At 41.1% G+C, this 20,960-nt stretch overlaps 1 protein-coding gene across 4 annotated transcripts; it reads right to left on the reverse strand.

Annotated features, from left to right (window-relative positions):
• Positions 1 to 792: 792 nt before the first annotated feature.
• agbl5 (AGBL carboxypeptidase 5) lies at positions 793 to 14,195 on the reverse strand. 4 transcript variants are annotated; one of them, XM_068576946.1, is made up of 17 exons: positions 14,060 to 14,195; positions 12,586 to 12,873; positions 12,237 to 12,408; positions 11,945 to 12,111; positions 11,596 to 11,773; positions 11,254 to 11,432; positions 10,039 to 10,570; positions 9,690 to 9,859; positions 9,360 to 9,495; positions 8,794 to 9,011; positions 8,479 to 8,681; positions 7,628 to 7,804; positions 4,452 to 4,588; positions 4,271 to 4,323; positions 3,861 to 4,054; positions 1,734 to 1,867; positions 793 to 1,623 (listed from the first exon to the last, which is right to left on the reverse strand). In XM_068576946.1, the coding sequence occupies exons 2-17, from the start codon at positions 12,795 to 12,797 to the stop codon at positions 1,546 to 1,548; spliced, it is 2,940 nt and encodes a 979-aa protein (XP_068433047.1). In that variant the 5' UTR covers positions 12,798 to 12,873; positions 14,060 to 14,195; the 3' UTR covers positions 793 to 1,545. The 4 variants fall into 4 exon arrangements, 3 of the variants coding, with proteins under 3 accessions (XP_068433047.1, XP_068433048.1, XP_068433049.1); XM_068576947.1 differs by having other exon boundaries at positions 14,002 to 14,115; XM_068576948.1 differs by lacking the exon at positions 7,628 to 7,804.
• Positions 14,196 to 20,960: the final 6,765 nt, after the last annotated feature.

The raw sequence follows: 20,960 nt of genomic DNA on the forward strand, positions 1-20,960 counted from the left end.
TTGTGCGTATAAATAGTAATAAAGTAAAAGTTTCTTTATTGTTTGCTGTGGCGCAAAAAAATTCAAAGTATAGTCAAATACACCGTCATGTGTGTATAAAAATATAAACCCCTCCTTTGGACCGTATCAGGTTTTATTATTTTGAAGCCACTTCTGTAAATGGATTTTATACTTGCAATCTTGAAGACTTCCAATTAAATGTCTGTTAAGTCACTTATTGCTAAAGGAGGTAACACAATGGAGATTGAGCCCATGGCCCACTGATGAAAGTATTGCAATATTTATACAGTTGAAGTATCACAAACTGGTGTCTGTGGCAACATTCCTGTTAAAAAAAAATGCTGGATAACAGTTATTTGTATAAGTCCAAATGGAACTCTGCAAACAATTCAGAAAAGTTAGTTTGTGTAACAGCCCAGGACTTCACACCACTAAATCCAAAGATCAATTACTGTTTATTGTTTTCGCCTTAATAGAAACTTTAAATCAACCAGATCTGAAATCTCAAGGATTGTTCTAGAAGTTCTTTGGTAGACTGCAGTTGAAGACTGCCAGGTTTCACTGCATTTAGTGTCCACTCTCACTTTCACTCTCCACTCGCATTTATCATAACATTTCTTGTCACACATGGCTAACACACGGGTGATCTCCATTTGATAGAACATGTTTAGGTATTTATTGTTTGTTTGCACTCATTTATTACACCACAATTTTACAGTTGCCCATTTCAGTTTCTTCGCTGGTCAGTTTAAAAAGATAGTATTTAAATGTAAAACAAACCATGAAAATGTCGGGAGTGCAAACCTTTTATAGTCATATGCAAAACACCACAACCTTCTGGAATAACATTAAATACACACTTCACTCACATTTGTTTCTAAAGTCTCAACTGAAAAATGGGGGATATAAAGGTGCTGCTGTGCTTATCAGTTTGAATAAAAATCTACTCTTCGCTGTAATAGAAGTGACTGACTGTAAAAAAGACTTACCAGTGCATTACAGTGTTGGTCGGAGTGCAATTACTATCTTTTGGGGGAGAGGACATAAGGCAAAGACTAAAATCACAAAGAACGATATGTTATGTACAATGATGGTAGCTGAAAAGTTACAGACTATTTCAAGTGTATTGATTCTTGATCTGTTGGAATACTTTGATGGGGAAAGTTTGTACTTCCCTTCCTCAACCAAAGTTGTGGTTTCTTTGAGCAAGGCACTAAATCTTCAGCTGCTCCAGTCAAGCTGCTCAATGGTTGGAATGGACAGCTCAACAGGCTCGGTGAAAACATCATGCATGCTCTGGAAATCTGAATAAGTTATGTTGGACTTGCTGTATTGCATATTAAGATGCCCCAAGTAAACCCTTCTGTTTACTAGTTTAAATGGTTTTGGTCACAATATTGTAAATCAGGCTCGCGAGCAAATGTGCGCGCATGCACTCACGCACGCACGCACGCACGCATGCACGCACGCACGCATTCACGCGCACACACACACACACACACACACACACGCACACACGCGCACGCCTCCTCTTCTGTGCAGTGGCTAGGCTTCTCCACAGAGGGTCGCTGTCTTACACGTGTTCACAGTCTCAGGCTGAGGCATCGCTGGAGTGTCCATAACCTTCCAAGACATCATCATAAGGTTTCAGTAATAGAATGTATTCAGGTTCAGCATTCATTTCTGTCTATGTATGTTAATGCTACTTGACAAGTAGTGTGTATCTGTTTCACCTGTTGCACTGTTTCATCCTTCTCGTGCGTGGTTTCTATAATAGTATTTCTTCTGTAGTGGAGAGGCTTGTCTGGGCTTTTCTTCATTACTGCTTTAGAGGCCAGCTGCATGGCACCCTCTTTTCCGGAAACACCTGTAGAGGGAAATGTATGTGATGTTAACTGTGCAGGAACTCTAAATGCAGTGTCATGCATCAAGTGATACTTCTGGAACAAATGACAATATATTCTGTGATGATGTGAAAATTGTATGAAAATATACAGTAGCCTATATCAAAGCTCTATTGAGTGGTAAACATATGAAAATGAGGAGCCGAAGTTCAGAAATTGCATGAAATGTCACAGCCAGTTGTAGGGAGGCACAGCGGTGTCAACATGCTGATCATTATAATGTTTACCATGTTCACCATCTTGGCCTTATAAGTCAGAATGTTGTCGTTTTCTGATTAGCCCTGAACACAAAGTACAGCTGAGGCCGACGGGAATGGCTTTTCCAGTATTTCATCAAAAAACACAAGAACTAGACAAATTTATTTATTTAAAAGGTCCATATGTCTTCAACAGTTTATGTATAATGTGTCATAAACACTTTAGTCATATGTACAAATAAAAACAGTTTTAGCCTATCCGCTGGAGCCATTCATATGCTCATATGCACACCTACCGGCAAGTCAGAGCCTCCAATTATCTGAGCTGCATGTCTTTAAAGGGAACCCACACTGACACAGGGAGAACATGCAAACTCCACACGGAAGGACTGTCCGGGAACGGGGATCAAACTCACTCTTGCTGTGAGGGACCCGACTTTCATCCCGGGGGCCACTACACCACCGTACATTAGTCGGGTCAACAGCACAGCAGCATCATGTGTATGCAATGGTGGCCCAAAGAGGGTAACAGGGCTTAGCCCCACCCACCTTGAGCCACCAAAAAAAATTAAAAAAAGACTGTAAAATTATTAATTACAAATACTATAATAAGCCGTAAAAAAGACTTCTGTAGCGGCTATTCTCATCTTGCCCAAAAGCGCGTTCCCGTATCTCAGAGCTCGTGTCTCGTTCACTTGTTGCGTGTTCTTGCCGGCTTCTTTTCTTCCGCAGCAACATTTTAATGAGAAGATAATGGAGCGTCCCAGCACGAGCGCTACTCTTGCAAGAAGACTCAACCCAAACGAGATCAAATCTCTCCTCCAAGACCCGTTTGAGAGAAGAACTAGGGCAGAGAAACTCCAGGTGAAACAACTGATTCCAACCTAGAAACTAGAATCTCAGGACTTACTGATGACCGCTTTCCCACACAGGTTTATGTGCGTCTGGTGAGTGAAATGTTGATTATGTTACGTTTTTTTTCATTTGCAGTCGTATTTAATCATAAACAAGCCACAGTGCTGTTGTTGCTGCTGCACCTACGGTGCTGGTGCTTCTACCCGCGGCCTCTCCTTGGCGAGGTTACTGCCGGTGCAGCTGTGCTGCAAAGTCATGTCTGTGGAGGGTCAGTGTGGCGGTTTTGTTGATAGATTTGGACAACATGTATTTTTTTTGACACTATGGGTTGTGCTCTTTCCTTGCTGTGCTGGCTCGTGCCAGGCGCATTTCCTCCACTGTAGTCCGCCATGACCGGCTCTAGGTCGGCTTGGAAAGGCTCGGGCCGAAGGTGGCATGCCGGCTCCGGTCGCATACCTGGACCTCGCCGCTGCCTGGGGCCGTGGATGATGTGTTTGCCGTACTTCTCTCCTCGCCGGGGAGAGACGCGGAACTGTTGACCGGCACGCGCTGTACTTAGTGTCGTGTTGCGTCGCCAGGGCGGGGATCGGCCCACGTAAAAGGCGTCAGGGTTCTGTGCCGATGTCGGCAACCCACCTGACCCGTCTTGAAACACGGACCAAGGATGTCGGCAAACCCACCTGACCCATCTTGAAACAAGGACCAAGGAATCGAACGCACATTTATATATATATATAAAAATTGTATTAATAAGTGTTGGAGTAAATGTTGAATATGTAACTGCAAAGTGATGTGTGATACCTCTTTTTCGCATTGAATCATATGGGGATGTTTGCTTAAATTGATTGGCTGGTACTACCAAAATAAAAATCCACCTGCTGCCACTGTGTGTATGTATACATGCCTGACAGTGCCGAGTGTCGATGGAGGCCAGGTCTAAGCAGCTTCCAGACCTTCATGGTGGCTGTCTTCTCCATATCTCCAGATGAGGCTGGGTTAATGCTCGTTGGGGGTGTTTTACTGCCATGTAAAGGAGCGGATTCAGTGGACCCCGCTCTCCGGACGGGAATGCGGCTCATGTGAGGTTGCAGCTCATACCTGGATGGGCAACAGAAAGGTCAATATGGTTTACCACCTTATACAATGCAGATGTGTAACCTTTTTAATCTTAATTCCCTTCTTTGGTGTGTACTGTTTTTCATATGAATTTCCTTCCTTTTGTGAATTCCAGCCCATGTTTGACTTATTTGGCTGAAACATTTTCCCTGTGAGATTTAGAAAAGCCCCACGATACACAGACAAGATTAAACTCACTTGCTAAATTTGATGGAGGAAAGGATATGTTCAGGCCCCACGTCTTTAGCAGTCTGATGAAGACAGATGAAGACATCACAGTGAGACTTCAAATTTCATGTTGACTATAGGATAAATTGTCGTAAAAAAATATTCATATTAATACAGAAAATCGTCTACACCTTGCTGGCTCTCAGCTAACCTCTGTGTGGGCCTCTGTGGGCTGATGAGTGACCGTAAGACTCCGGCACCCTCTCCCCACACGCCGCATGGGGAAAGGCATTCTGGACCAACCCGCTGAACTGAGTCCTCCAGCCTGAAAGTCTGGGCAGCTGAGGCCTGATAACCAGACACAGGAGAAACAGTAGGTAACAGATGCCCAACACAATGTTAAACGGTGAACACCATGTTCATGGTAAAAGGAAAATCATCAAATGTAACATGCATGTATTTAATGTATCTACAACAGACCCTTCTCTGTATTGGGCACACAAAGCAGAGTTTTAACTAACACTCTCAAATAGGGACCCATTTGTCACCAACTATATTCGACAAGAAAAGCTGAAAAACACAGATTTCACAAAAAACAAAGATAACAGACATTAGAGGACTCACACACAAAGGTTGCTTCACTAAAGGATAGTTTTTATTCCAATGGTTAAACAGAGAGGTGGTAAAGACAGCAGCACATTCAAGAAGGTGGTTCTATTACACAGACAAACACTTAACCACCAATCCCAGTCGGGTGTAGAAGGTTAGCACCACATTGAATAAAACAATTCTCTCAAGGAGCATAAAGACCTGGTGAGAATGTGACTATGCATGAGGTTTTTCAACCTCAAGTTTATTTTGTCATTCTTCATGAAGTTACATAGACTGTTGAACTGAATATACTAGGAAACAGTACACAAGAGTTAACAGTAAGAAAGCAGAATAAAACTACAGAAATCAACATTCTCTACAGTTTTTAGGGCACTGGTTGAATGCAATGGGCAGAGGCTACATGGATATCATCGTCTTAGTGAAAACAACCCTGAAACTTGCAGAAGTTTCACTTCTAGTAACACAATCATTTGTTCTTCTCTGAAAGAATATATTTCTCTTTAAGGGAAACATTCATTTTTATCTATGTATGAAAGGATGGGGCTGAGTCACTGGTATCAGTTTTAGTTTGAGCCATTACTGCAACCATCCGTTATCTTTCACCGCTTATCTTATTTAGGGTTGCGGGGCTGGAGCCGATCCCAGCTGACATTGGGCGAAGGCAGGTTTCACCTGGCGGACACATCGGGACAGACAAACATTCACACTCACATCCAGTCTTCTAAGCTGCATGTATTTGACTGAGGGAGGAAGCCGGAAAACCAGGATAGAACCTGCGCTGCCATTGGGAGAACGTACAAAATCCACACAGAAGGCCTGTCGAGAATCCACTCTGTGCTACACCACCCAGCCCAGTCTTTTGGTTTGGTTTTAGTTTGATATCCGCTCTAAACTGTTGTTGTGGAAAAGGTCAAGAACAGTTCTAAATATAACATTTCACTGGTGTCCAAACATTATCTGCATTTGTATCCACAGAGAGTTTTAGGCATGCTTACTCGAAAAGCCCCTAAATTATAAAGAAATGATAACTTTTCTCCACTTGTCATTGCAGCTTGTGACAGCAAGTTTCTCCATTTCGACGACAAAGAAGATGAGGATGTCATACCAGATGATCACAATACAATCTTCTGGCATAGTTATAGTAAAAGGAATGAGCAGAGCCTCCACATTTTACTGCTTACAACAGACACAGATCAAGGCACAGCATAACTAGCGTCACACAGCACTGGAACAGACAACAGCTACTGTGGGTCAAGGCTGGTGATCTGGTTCATCGGCTGCTCACAAAACCGCTCCAGGTCTCACACACTCTACGTCTGCATATTCAGTGCATCTTAAATGGCTGACCACACAGACCAGCATCAAGTACTTGGATGACAGCACACAAAAATCACAGACGAAACACTAAAATTGATTCACCACAATTGATCTGTCAGGCTTACGTAACTAAATATTTGATCACCTCTACAAACTACAACATAAAATAACTTTGAATATCGACAGCCTGCTAAATAAATTTTCACATTACACTAGAAAACACATACATGTGCTTGAATAAATAACAGTCATCACCATTTTCTTCATCAGTTTGGTGAAACATGTAACACAATTAAAGAATCCAAATCAATAATGGAATCCTAGTTGAAATCTTCTAAACACAACTTTGACTTGGTCAAACTACTGGAACACTGAACCAACATGTTTTTTTATATGACATCGCTTAAGCAATCAAGTCCATAAAGAAACCTTTTTCCTTCTCAAAGAAACCCTGTGATGAGGTTTCTGGCAGTGGGTACACTTTGAACATCATCATGTCAACACCAACACTGGACTGTGACAGGATTTAGAAGTAAATCACTGACTTACAAAAACTAAACCACACTCCTTTCGAATGTGATTTTCAGTCACTATACATTTTATTTAGCCTACACAGGGCTGCGTCCTACTAATAGGACTATAAGTGGACGTTGTGATCATCCTGTAACTTTAACTGTTTCACTTATAAACATGACAGAGAAATACAAATACATTGAAAAAAAATATATAACGTTCTTGAATAGATTGTACACACATCTATACTATGGTCAGTCTAATTCTGCAAATCATATTTTTTTAAAATACAATAAAACCAATGAATAATTCAAAAATATAAGTGCAACATAGCAAAATGCAAATGATATAATTCATAATGTAGCTGATCATGAACAGCTCCCATTGAACCAGTAACTGTGTGAGAAGAACCATTGACAGCCCTGAATATTTCCCAATCGGAACATCAGCACAGTCATGTGGTATTCTAACTAGCTTATTACTATTATACAGACTCAATCAATGTAAGGTAGTATAATATTTACAATAATAATGTATGCCGCAAGCCCCACGCCTACACACACACACACACACACACACACACACACACACACACACACACACACACACACACACACTCTTTGAACTGCTGTACATAAGTGTCAGAAAATTGCAAGTTTGTGAAAAAACACTTGCCCCTTGATAGAACTAAAACACCACTTAACTGGTGCTCCAAGTCATTTTAAGAGCTTACATTTCACTCAGTCAACCCACACACACACTTATGGCCAAGCTCTCATAGCTTAGGTTAGATGGAGTCCCGTGTGGAACCAGCTGGAGTGTTGGAGGGTGGCATTAGGCCCTGAAGGAGCAGAGGGCTCAGTTTGGAGAGCAGCCTGGGATGGGGCAGAGCCTGCAGGGAGGGGAGCAAGGTGGAGAGACTTGGGGACTGGAGGGAGTACAGACCTGTCATACTGACGGAGGCCGGGAGGGGACAGGAGCCTGCTGCGCACACAGAGGAAGACGAGGAAGAGGACGAGGAAGGGGGCGAGGGTGGGTGGCGGGAGGGGGTGTGGCTGTTGCTGGGAGACCGTAGAATGGAGCGGTGGTGGGGTGGGCGTCTCCTCTCCTGAGGCTTAGGGTCTATAGAGGGAGACACACACGCACACGCACACACACATGCACCTGCTCAGAGGCAAGCAGGGATTGGGTGAACATGCACACATTAAAAACTCTTCACATGAGCCATGTCCTGAGAAAAGCAAGATGTTTAGAGGCTCATCGTTAGCCAGTTGACGAGATATATGTCAGAATCGATGTGTGGGAAACCAAGTAAGTTTGGATTTAAGGAGAAAATTATGTCAGTATGTTATAAGAATTGTTCTATCCTAAGACAGGGCTCAGGTGGGCTATAACTAATCTTCCAAGGTGAGAAAAAGCATGCACCGACAGCAGCAGGTCATGGAGGTCATGGTAAGGTCATGAAGGGATCTTGCAAGGGTCATACTGATGTTGCAGATCACAGAAATCCAGCACAATAATCCATTTGTGCGCGTGTTCAACTCTGAGACCAATTTGGCATGCACATCACAATAAACCTGGAGTTGATGTCACACAAACACATCAAGCACCCATTAATCTTTCTTAACAACTCCCAACAGCAGAAAGAGGGCATGGTGGGAAGAAAATGAGAAACCAGATGACAGAATATGTGATATTTCGAGCAAAAAAGAGAAACGCAGAGGTACACCATAGGAGAGGTGGGAGAAGATGCAACGCAGCAACAACACAAGCTGATGGCGGTGAGATCAACTTACCCCTGACTGGCCCTAGTGTCTTGTTGACTCCACGTCCGCTGGTGTGAGGGCCGTTGTGCTGTGTGTGAGTTCGGGATGGGGGGCAGCCAAACGTAAAGCTTGGGGAGCTGTGCATCTTTGGGGAGGGTGTCTGGCTGCTGCTACTGTGGCTGTTGCAGCGAATGCGACTGAGTGTGTTCTCCGATGCTGAGCCAGACAAACAGCTGGACGGAAGATTACGACAAACACAGACACCCATGAACCAAATGTTACTAACTACGCTAACTAAAGAGTATGCTCTTTTGGGATTTGATCAAGAGATGCGTGTAAACTCACTTGTTGAAGCTCTTTGGCGGGGACGCCTTGCTTCCATTGTGGTGTGTTCTTTGTAGAGGATGAGCGTGGATGTGTGTGTTCAAGCCTTTGGTGTTGCGGACGTGCTTGAGGATCCAAGCTCGAAGGTTTATCAGGCAGCTGTGCTCAGACAGCACCAGCCGTGGCCAGGGGTTACACTCTGCCATATCCAAGGCAGAGATAGCCACAGCACGCCCCACCTGATGCACAACATTCATTAGTCCACTTCAGTATTGTATCTTATATTTTTACCTCATTCTATTTGGAAATGCAACATTGTACAAAAACATTTCAATTTTTGTTTTCACATAAAACCCTTTTCCAGATTTGTATATGCATGTATATATACTTGTGCAAGAGTTCCATAAAAGCGGCCATAACTAAGTCCTCAGGAGAGCTGTATACCCTTCCTCTTGTACGGGTGTAACACATTTAACACATAACATACATATTTATAGTCAAAGTTCCACTTCAATCTGTCAGAAAATTATGCTCAATATGAAGTTTTCACTTTAATAAATAAAGACTCAATGGACAGGAATACCTACCTGTTCAAATATTTCTGTAGTGTATTTTGGAGGGAATGATGGGGGTGGAGGTGGGGTGGCCCGTCCATTGTCATGGCAAGCAGGTGGAATGGTGTTCATGGTTTTTCCTGTGTTGTAGTTGCACTCCAAAGTGTAGCTGGTGGGGACCCAATAACAGAAACATGTTAAAAACATAGATTTACAACATTTGCATTCAAGCTACAGCAGCTGTTTTTGTTAAACTGAATTAAAAGTTATTTAAGTTAATAGATTGTCAAAAGTTGCCATCTCCTATTTGAGGGGAACTCTGAATATAAACTGTTGACGTTTTGTGAACCATTCAAAACTGACCTGTGAAGCAGCCCTATGGCCTTGTGAATGGCCACCCGGCCGCTGCCTTCTTTAGACTGGCCATCCCTCTTGTCTCGTGCATACATGTTTTTCTCTGAGAAGTTACAGCCCAGGAAATCAAAGTGGGCAGAATTCACAGCGATCAGCCTTGGATACAGCATGTTCTCTACCTGCAGAGAGAAGAAGCAGAGATGCAAGGAAGATTAGATGTATGGAACAAAAAGAAGTACACCATCTTCTGTGACTGTCGTACGGGGATTAACAAATATGTCATTGACACAAAATTAAAACTTTGATCATTTTCTCAAAACACCACAAAGGGATGACAAGTAAATTAAATAATATTCACCTGCTGGCTCTCATCCGGAAGGTTATTTCCATACATGAAGCACCCCCGCTTAGAGGCATGGCCATGTAAGTCCACATAATATGCCACTCCCCCATCCTGTGGTGGAATTGATTCTTGTTCCTCCACCTCTGGTACCGTCACCTCCACAGTAACAGGAGCTACAGTCTCAGGGGAGCTTGATGAGCTGTTCTGGTCCACCTTCCCCATCTCTGTGGCGACCCAGGTGTTTTCCTCCATCACCATCGGAACTTCTGGCAGCGCAGGATTTTTGTCATTGTTTGCATTTCGTTGGTTCAAACTGACTTCAAGGGAAGTGAAGGGAGGAGATTGATGCTGATTGGCAGTTTTGATGCTCAGCGGAGGGGTCTGCATGTGTGTGGGGCTGTTATAATGACTACTGGACTGTTTATTGTGCAGGCGGTTATGTGTGTGGTGGTAGAGCAAAAGTGTTTTGGCTGCATAGATGGAAGGGTGCAGCTCGGGGCTGGGGTTTAAGTATTGTCTGTTCAAGTTCACACCCCTGGAATCAGTCCTAAAAAAAATATTAAGATTAGTATACTTAATACTTACTTTTAACATTGTTGACATAACACAGCAGTTGCCCTACCATACATATATCCACTGTAGTAAGGCTGTTTTTCTTTTCTTAAATGGCATGTGTATGGAAAAACAAGTTTCTATTATTGGAGTCGGGGTAGGAATAAACCTGATTTATTCAGTGAGATTTCTCCTTGGAGAAGCTGACTTCTCGGCTCTGTGTACAGGTAACCAATTTTCTAATTAGGATACAACATGTAATCATGTGCATAACCTAGACTTCAGACCGGGAAAGTATTGCTGCAAACCAAAAAATCTGTGCAAACCATGCATATAAGATAAATGGACTGTACTTTTCTAGTCTCAGGACCACTCAAAGCTCTTTACCACTACTTGTCATTATTCACATCCATTCATACACTGATGGGAGGAGCTATCATGCAAGGTGCCACCTGCCCATCAGGACTAATTGACATTTTCACACCGCAGGCACAGCTACTGGAGCAATTTGCAAGCAAGTGTCTTGCCCAAGGACACAACGACATAGACTACTGGAGCCGGGGATTGAATCGCCGATCCTCTAGCCCTGTTCTATCGCTGAGCCTCGAATGATGAGCCATACAATGTTTATATTGTTATAGACTGGATGGTGCATGGGACTTTATGTGCAATTCTTACCTGTAGTGTCCACGAACGACCCCGTCTGGGTTGAGCATGGGAATGAGCTTGAAAACAAACATGTTCCGAAGCGCATGAGCACGAGGGTCATCTCTTCTTAGGATGAAGTTGAGGAAACCGTTAAACACAAAGGATGAGGGAGTCTCTCCAGGGTGCACTCGACTGCTGAGGAAAAACACCTGCAAACACATGCAGACAAACAAGGACCGAGGGTCAGCTCCACTGTTTTGACATTATTCAGTGATTCCATATCAGCCTCAGGAATAAGTGTTGTCATTGTAAGCCATTAAAGTTGCCACATTCAGTAAGAAGATAGGGAGTTCATGTATGATTCAGTGATACCCTTTTGCTGGAGAAGCGGTGTGGTCTTGGAGTGTTGGTGTCGGGAAACAGCTTCGGCAGACGGGGTTCTCTCTCCTCTTGCATCCCGTTGCAGTTGGTCACAGTGATCAGGTCCACCCTATTACCATCCAGAGAGTGGCACAACAACTCCCTATGATAATATATTCTGTCCAGGGCACTGAGTGAGAGGACAGAGAATGTTGGGAGAAAGGAGTCAGACATTCTTAAATTAAATCAAGGTCATTCAAAAAGTACTTCCAGTTACAAACATGTACTGTGTGTGTGTGTGTGTGTGTGTGTGTGTGTGTGTGTCTGTGTGTGTGTGTGTGTGTGTGTGTGTGTGTGGTACCTGCTCGGACTGAGTTGAGCAGCATTAGGGTAGCTCTTGTCAAACTGCTGCATCATTTCCTGGCACTCAGTATAAGAGAAGGGGAAGCAGAAAGAGAAGTAGGTGGTCGCCCCTCGCACCTCCAACAGCCGGTGAGAAAATGAGAGGATGAATTGGTTATCCACAATCTGCAAAGGGACAGAAGAAAGGAAGAAGAGACACATTTTAAGAAAGAGAATAATAGCTGTCAGAAAACAAAGTGACAGCAAACTGCCTGAGTGGCTCCTGATCCTCTCCCTGACAGTGTACATACATCAGGTGTGGGTCTGTCCCGGATCCTTTCCCACCGGTTCTTGCCAGGTAAAGTGCGTACGAGAGGAGCCATACCCTGGCTATAGAGCTTCCTCTGGTTGTTCATATTCATCACATTGATCTTTAGTATCTTTCCAGAAGCAGCACCCCGTACACTGAAGTGAAACCACGATCTGAAACACAAAAGCATGATTTGGGATTCGAAAAGCAATGTAACCAATAGCATGGGTTGTGTGCAGCAAGTAAACATTTATCTAGAAAGAGGCATTGACAATGCCTTTTGCAGTGTTCTGATGTGAATAGCATTCTATAATTGTAACCTTAGAAGAAATTATTTTCTTCTTTTATACCTGTTTCCATTCTCATGTTCTGTGCCACCGCAGTCTGGCTGCGTCCACACATTGAACTCATAGTCAGGAGTAAGGTTTGACCCTAGGAGGGCACTCCCACTGGGAGCATCGCTAGGAGGGCTAGAGCTGCCCTTTTCCACTTTCTCCACACGTGCCAAGTTTCCTGAGTCAAACTTGGAGCTGAACACAATATTACCAAAGCGAGCCTCCATGGTTCTGAACTCTAGGCTTTCACTTTTCTACCCTCAGGTTCTTCTTGAAGTGATGCCAGTCAGAGGTCTGACCTCCCTGTAATGAAATCAGAGAAGTGCAATTAAATTTACGCTGAGAAAAAATGTAGAGGCAAAAGGTGCACTCCTGGTTGAAACAAACTTAAATAAGTGTAATATACAGATCCAACAAACTCAAACAGCACCTCATTCATACATTTTGCGGCCTTGTATTTTCAACAAAACAATGTTTTGCTAAAAACAGGTGTCATCATTTATTGAGTCTGCTTTGTGACACCCACACAGCATGGACATTATTGAATGCAAGACAGGGATACTGCTTGAATCTTTTGCATATATGTGGAGTAGCCATGATGCCAGTTCTAGATATCCGAAATTCCATGTTATAGTAATGTATTGATTACTTAATATTGATTGGTAGTAAGATGTTGGTTTTAGAAAAAAAGGATAGTTTAGGCAATGCTCAACAAATGAGAATTGAAACATCTATATATGAAATTATTACCTACTTATAACAATGCAAGTACTTGGAATTCACAGTTCAGAACAAAATGTAATTGCAGATGTACGTAATTAAAGACCCCACATTTAAACTAGGGCAGCTCATGCAACTTAATTGAATAATTTAGTCAAAACGCAAACCTTTTAACTTTCTGAAATGCATAACAGCGACCATCTGAGGCCAGTAAAAAAAATACAACCATGGCCAAACAATGCAATATGTTACATCCCACTATCAACCACAACCATGTAGTCACGCATCTCCGACGCAGATGCATAATATCAATGGTTGTTTGCTTATCATGTATGACAAAATGACTGCCTGTCCAGTTCTAACAGCTAATTATATGCATAATGGCTACTGTTTGATTTCAGTATTGGAGCAATAACAACAGCTGACCGAGAGATCTGGCAGTTAAAGGGGAATGAGCTAACGTCCACAAACGGTAGAGTCCGACGCAAATGCCAGTTAATATGTACTGCTATGTTATTCTCAAAGACGATATTTACTGCTATGCTAGTCTCAGAGACAATATTTACTGCTATGCTAGTTTCAGTGGACACCGTCAGATATGTGACACACAGCTAAGCTACGGAGGCTAATTTAGCTACGTTACCGAACTAGCAGTCATTGTTTGAGACGACAGTATTTGTGAACGAATACACACTTTCTGTGCATACATGCCTGATACATTGTAGCTACGCCAATGCGTTTCCATGAGATAATGAATTGTCAGTCTTACTAAGCTATTCTCGTTCGATGTCCATCTTTGTTTTCGTCGTCCTTCTCAACCCTTAAATCATGTCTCTGGATGCTGCGTTCAGGTTTCTCCGTTGAAATGAACGCTGCCTGGATACGTTGTGGAAAACCAACAGAGCGATGTTAAACACAAACGTTTGAAGTAAGTTGTCAACATTATCAGAGCCATAGTTACATTCACACACTTAATGTTACATCTACCAGACAAACAATATTGTTATGACACTATTCGGACTCTGCGAGGCGGACCTGCAATTAAAAATGTTCAAATCTTATAGAAAACAAATAGAGAGCAAAAATAAAACAAAAGTATATAATGTTGAGCAATTTTGTTGCGCATTTTGTAGCATGATGCATACTTTTTATTCATCATGGAGTCCTTTATATTATCTGATGTAGATAACGCTGTAAAACAGATTGGGAGAGGTTTGAGTTCAGTCAAATCCATTAGGTGTCTAAATTATTTCACTAAAAAATACACTTCGAGGGAGGGGAAAACTTCTCAAAATCATATGCCACAAATGTCCAAGCGCAATGCGAAGCTTCTGGTCACAGTCAATATAAATCAAGTGTGGATGTCCTCGAGGGTACATTATATTACTTGTGTGTGTGTGTGTGTGTGTGTGTGTGTGTGTGTGTGTGTGTGTGTGTGTGTGTGTGTGTGCGTGTGTGTGTGTCTATATATATATATATATATATATATATATATATATATATATATATATATATATATATATATATATATATATATATATATATATGTGTGTGTTGTGTGTGTGTGTGTGTGTATGTATATATGTTTTAATTTGTATTTATTTGCATAACTGCAGTTTCTTATTATGTGTTTACTTAACAAGGACAGTGCACATTAATCAACACTTCAGTTACCACCTCAATGTAAATGTGCCAGACTTTGGCGAGAGCTAATTTGCATCTGTAGGATATTAGAGTTGGTGCAGAGGAATCAGTGGTTCCGAGGAATATATCACACATTGTTTAGATATAGGACTTGCACCTATGTTTTTGTTATTGCTTTGTATCGGGTAATGCAATTTTTTTAACATATAGTCTCTGTTAAAATCACTGTGAGGATTTTTAACTGGTTATGAAAAACTGATATGTGCCACTGTATAACAAGACCATTAGCGAGAAGAGCATCTATATCTATGCAGTTATTCTTAATGCTAGTACCACCTGGTCGAACCTGACCAGGTTCTCAGACTTCAGCGGGGCCTCGAGCTGGGCCTTCAGCAGAGACCAGCTCACCTTGGATTCAACGCAATCTTCGACCTTCAGTCATAAACTCCGGTGGAAACTCAGCTGCAGTACTGCTTCCGTCCACATGGGACCGACAAAATAAAAATGTTCCTTGAAGTAATTCAAATTAAACAAAAACACATTTCTACTTTGGACTCTTCTAATATTATAGTATTCGACATGAGGAATATTTACTTAGAAATTAATAAAAGTATCTCTCTACAAACTATGGCGTTATTTACCTAATTTAAACCTGCAATGACTGGTGTATTGTTTGGCCACTTGAGGCAATGGAAACAAAACTATTCATATTCAATTATTAATAAATATTAATGGGTGAATAAAATCTATATTTTTTTCCACCTTTTTTTCCCACCTTTTACTCTCCCATATGTGTACCCTGGTTCCTCACAGGGTAATAGGGTACTATGAGGTCCTTAAGATATTATGGTTCCTGGTTATTTAGGGTTAGGGTGGTGAGGAGAATGTTTTTAAATGTGATTCTTGATTTTACAGGAAGCCAGTGCAGAGCAGCTAATACAGGAGTAATGTGATCTCTTGTCTTAGTTTATCCAGTTACAGTTATCCAGTCTAAAAGAACCTATATACATGTGTGTGTGTGTGTGTGTGTGTGTGTGTGTGTGTGTGTGTGTGTGTGTGTGTGTGTGTGTATATATATATATATATATATATATATATATATATATATATATATATATATATATATATATATATATATATATATGTAAAGTATTTATCAAGCTGCCCCGTTTTGTACTTATACAATACACTTACAGATATTTTCACAAAGTTAGTTTGTTATTGTTTAGCTTTATGATAATTTGAATACATAGACATTTATATAGTCTTGATCCGCTTTGATACCTTGTACTTTTTAAAAAATTGTTTTATCATAACTCCGAAGATGGCAGAGTTTTATATCGGATGTTTTTTTCCTTAATGAAGATGTATATAGATGTAAGAAACACAATTTGTGTTCCGGTTTTAGAAAGGAAGTAGCCATGTGTGTCACCTTTGTTGCATGCTTTTGCCTGCATTAAGCTAAATTTGCCTTAGAGATAAAATAAAATAAGATAATCCTTTATTCGTCCTGCAGTGGGGAAATTGCAGAATTACAGCAGCAAGAGACACATAGTCACATTAAATAAAAAACAAGTAATATAAACAAGACAGAATAAAAGAGTATTTAAAATGAATTCATATTGCACCATTTAAAGTGATTGTTGTGACCAAAGTGATCAAAGTGTTTTGTGTCTTGTTTCCTATTTTAAAATAAGAGGCTTTTAATTCGAAGACGGCTCTCTGAGCACATTTAAAACTATTCAAGTACGGAGAAGCTGATGGATTTTGAAGGCAAACAGACATTACTCCTGTACTGTATTTTGTTCAAAACTAAATGATTTAGATCACATTTTGCACTTTGTGTTCTGTCTTACTCTGAATTATGTTGAGTTTAATTCTTTTGTTTTAATACATCTTGCTTAAGGATGCATAAATTAGTTTTTAAGTTAGTTTAGCTTAATGTAAGCTGCATTAGGCAGAGAGTCTTTATAGACTTAGTTGTCGTGCAGGGTCGCTTTACAATCAGAGGATCAGCGGTTTGATCCCCGGTTCCGCTAGTCCAGAACCGATGTGTTGAGAAAAACAATGATCCCCAAGTTGCTCCCGCAATCTGTGCCTGTGGTGTGTGAATGTGTATAAATGTTGGATAGTCCTGATGGGCATGTGGTACCTTGCATGGTAGCCCTGCCCTCATGCATGAAGAGATGATGACATGTAGTGTTCAAGTGCTTTGAGTGGTTGGAAGACTAGAACAGTCTCACTATTAAACTCCATTTAGTATCATGTAATCAATATGCTTTGTCAATGTTAACATGAACTAGAATGTAGTGAATTTGCAAAAGATTTCAAACAAAATTGTATTACTGTGGATGTATAGCCTCAGTGTGTGCTCTGCAAGCACAAAGATACGCTGAACTCTGACGCATGAGACTGGCCACGAAAGTCAAAATTGACCTGATATTCAAAATGTTCCTTGAAAGGTGACATACAGTGTAGTGTAGTGTAAAGAGACACAATTGCTATGATGTCCCACTGTTTAGGTAAACAATTACTGATCAAAAGATATTCATATTAGTGACTTATCTCACTGTCTGTTCCCTCGCTGTATGCACAAAGCTGTCTGACTTGGCCCCTGGCCTCACCAAGCATGCTAGAGTTGTGTAGCAGGCTTGCCATCAAAATTAAACTAATCAGTTATAGCACATGGTTAATAAAAGCAACTTCTCCTTTGTCACCTTTAGCTGCACACACATTTTCTCTTTCCTATCTTGTCAGGTGCCCCATGTGACAAATGTCTTCACATACAGTATTCACCCTGAGATTCATAACAGGCCTTTTGTACAGTCTCTGATAGAGTTCGATGAATGCCATATGGTTTCACCACAAGAGGGCAATAAAGTCTTTCTGCTGGCTCTTCCACAACCAAAAGGATTGGGTACACACTCACACACACTTTAAAGACTCATCACTTGGTGACAGCAGGAACTGATCCATATTAGAATTAAGGGAGCATCTTTGCTTTCCGAAATCTTTTTATAAAGGGTTGGATCGTTAAAAAGTAAATGAGGATTTTTAACACTTACATTTTTCAGCTTAATGTTTTGATTTGCAGAGCAATTAATAGTAGTGAGGTGCTGATTCATAATTTGGTGATGCATTTGTTAGAATGTTCGATCACGCGATTACGTGGTTTAAAAACGTATTATTTATTTTCCTGCTGTTGTTTGAGCATTTTCCTGGAAGCGCTATACCTCAAGGATAATTTTTTGTCAGTTGACCTCTGGGAGCTCTTTGCAGTGTGGCTCTTTTAAGTCATCTGCTGTCTTTGATTTCCTGTAATTAATGACAGGGCGAAACAAACATCACTCATTATTGAATGCTAATTGTTTTTAGGCCTTTCAAGGATGAGAATTAAAGCAAGTTTACTTAAGATTTGAGTCCCAAGAAAAACACGTTCAATGTGAAAATAAGATGGACATCGTTCATTAGTTGTCTAAATCCTAGTTCTACACCATTCAGTCCTTCATAACACAAGTAAATAACATCCTAGGAAGAAAATATTACAGTATCCGCTGCAGTTTTACATAATCTTGGCTACATTTTTTAATAAATTTACTATTTGTGATTTTTCTCCTCAAAAAAAGCGCTGATATTTAGTAGTCCCATGATGTAAGAACTCACCAATTATTTACATGAAATGGGCATAAGACTTGCAGTTGGGCCGTCAGAGGTTTCTCATCAACTGATATTGTGTAATGGTTTATGGGTGCTGGAGGGAGATCAGGTATTAGATGGTTGGGTTGACCCCTTCTCGACCTTTGAAGTATCTATCTATTGTACAGTAACTTGACTTAAATGAATTAAATAAGAGCTTCAATGTTACTAATCATAACTACTTAGACTTGACCTTCAAACCTTGTTGGATTGATGAATATTAGATGACCTTTCACATTTATAACTGAATGACTACAGTTGAGATTTTGTTCAGCAACATACTACAAACTTGCTTCTATTGTCTTTATTGCCTTTTGTTGAAATACAGTATGTATAATTAGTTGGCGGGGGGGGGGGGGTTGTGCCAGACGAGACACCCAGTTTCTCAGCCTAGGGAACAGACACATAACATGTGGCCTAGTTAAGGGTTCTCTGTTGTTTGCATCCCAATCCGGTCAAAATTTCCCAAGATGTAGCTTGTAAGAGCGTGTATGTTGTTGCTTAGGAACAGTTTTCCCTGTGTCCCCAGTAGGTGGTCTCTTTATGAATATCATTACATATACGCATTCAGGAGAGGCAAGACATATTTATCCCTTGCAGACCATGTGTATCACTATTCCTAAATGTGTTGCTCACTGTGGTTCTAGACCTTGATGTATTCATCAATAGATGCAGCGCTGATGCTGAAAAGGGGGACACTCTTAAATAGTTATTGAATGGGCTACATGTTCATATCAAAAGCAAGCCTTTTTTTCTTACACTACAGTAATGCCATACTTACATTTATCTCTAATTAATCATGGACAACATTAGGACTTCATCCAGAGGTGTATCCACAGGAGGTCCGGTCTGGGGTATGGGGCTCCCCTGTAGTTGAGGCCCCTCTTACTCCTGCTGCATGCACTCTGTGTGGAGCAGAGGCTCAGGGCACGGCCCCCTGTCTTCCTGCTGGGCCTCCATCTGCTGTGGAGGTGGTTAGGTCCCCGGATTGATTGCAAGACAATGAGTTTATGACATGCGTCGTCGTGAGTGACAGAGGGTCTTGTCCCTACTGGGCCTCCTGACGACCACAGATCTCACATTTGCTGCCGGCACTATGCCAAGGCTAATGGGAGGAGTGATCCTCCTGCTGTGGAATGGGACTTGTAGTTTACAGCTGGCTGGTAATTCAGGACAAGAAGCAAATCTCTCTGGCTTAAGACTCTTTGGTGGCATGTCAGCAAGCCTTTCATTATGTGGCTCCATCTTAGAGAACAATAATATATGGTAGAAAACAATCCTTTAATGCTGACTTCTGATTTGTAGAGTTGATACTTGCTCTGCTGCCAGTAAACTGCATTACTCCTCCTCTTCGGAGAGACTCTATGAAGCCTTCTAAACTGGTCTCTGAAGTTCCCCAGTTGACCCAGCAGTACTCCTTTCACACACCTGTCAACACACTCTTTCTTTCCACTTTGGTGGGTCCAAGTTAAAAAGAAATCACTTCCTTCATCGCCCACTCCTTTCCTCCTTGCCCAAAACAGGATGATAAAAGCTAGACTTTCACATCTGAGAACCTGCAACAATGCATCTGTGCTTTCAAAGGGGAAGATGCCACATTGTGAGATGACATGGTATTGATATGAAAGTGTTGTCTCCTTCGTGGGTAAGATCAGAGGAGGCCTGTTATGTTGCTCTGACTGATCTGACCAGCGTGGAGGATTAGAGGTGTGATGGCAGACAGACTTCCTGCGTTGTGTGTCTGTGTCAGTTTTTCCTTATACTGCGTTTGACTTATCAGATAATGTAAAATGCCGCAAATTACTGGAAACTGTAAAAAAAATGTAAACTTAAAATGAAATACTGGGCACACCACAATCAATACCAACAATGACGATTTTGTATTTGGTGTACACATTTTTGTTTGTACTACATGCAAACAAATATATTGTGATGGCTGATCTCGACCTACATACCATTTTATTGTCGCCCAAGGGGAAAAGGTTGTTAAATACAACTCAATAAACATAACACATCTAAATTGTTTTGTATATATCTTTTTCATTTAATGTGATTGTATATTTATTGTTTACCGTTCAACGTTTTTTTTCTAGACTGTCACTGTCAGTCTAAACCTATTAGTATGTTTACTCTGTGTGTATTAACTGTAACTGTGTAAACAGTTAATGAAGAGTTAATTTGCAAAAGAATTATTGAACCAAAATAAGTACAATTGGATTGTCTTAAGAGCACAAAAAACATGAAAAATAACCCGCCTTGCGGTTGTAAGCCTCCGTCATGACGCAGTCATGTCCTCCCTTTATAATTTATTAGATGTTTGTGTCAAATTG

This window comes from Clinocottus analis, unplaced genomic scaffold (genome assembly GCF_023055335.1).
Source record: "Clinocottus analis isolate CAN_PGR_092001 unplaced genomic scaffold, fCliAna1.0.p SCAF_15, whole genome shotgun sequence".
Lineage (NCBI taxonomy): Eukaryota > Metazoa > Chordata > Actinopteri > Perciformes > Cottidae > Clinocottus > Clinocottus analis.

Coding starts and splice junctions, on each gene's coding strand:
- agbl5 (XM_068576946.1), bottom strand. CDS start 12,797: ATGGAGGCTCGCTTTGGTAATATTGTGTTCAGCTCCAAGTTTGACTCA. Junction 8,682..8,793: donor CCGCCAAAGAGCTTCAACAA/GTGAGTTTACAC, acceptor TCTTCCGTCCAG/CTGTTTGTCTGGCTCAGCAT. Junction 1,868..3,860: donor TCGACACTCGGCACTGTCAG/GCATGTATACAT, acceptor TTCCCTCTACAG/GTGTTTCCGGAAAAGAGGGT.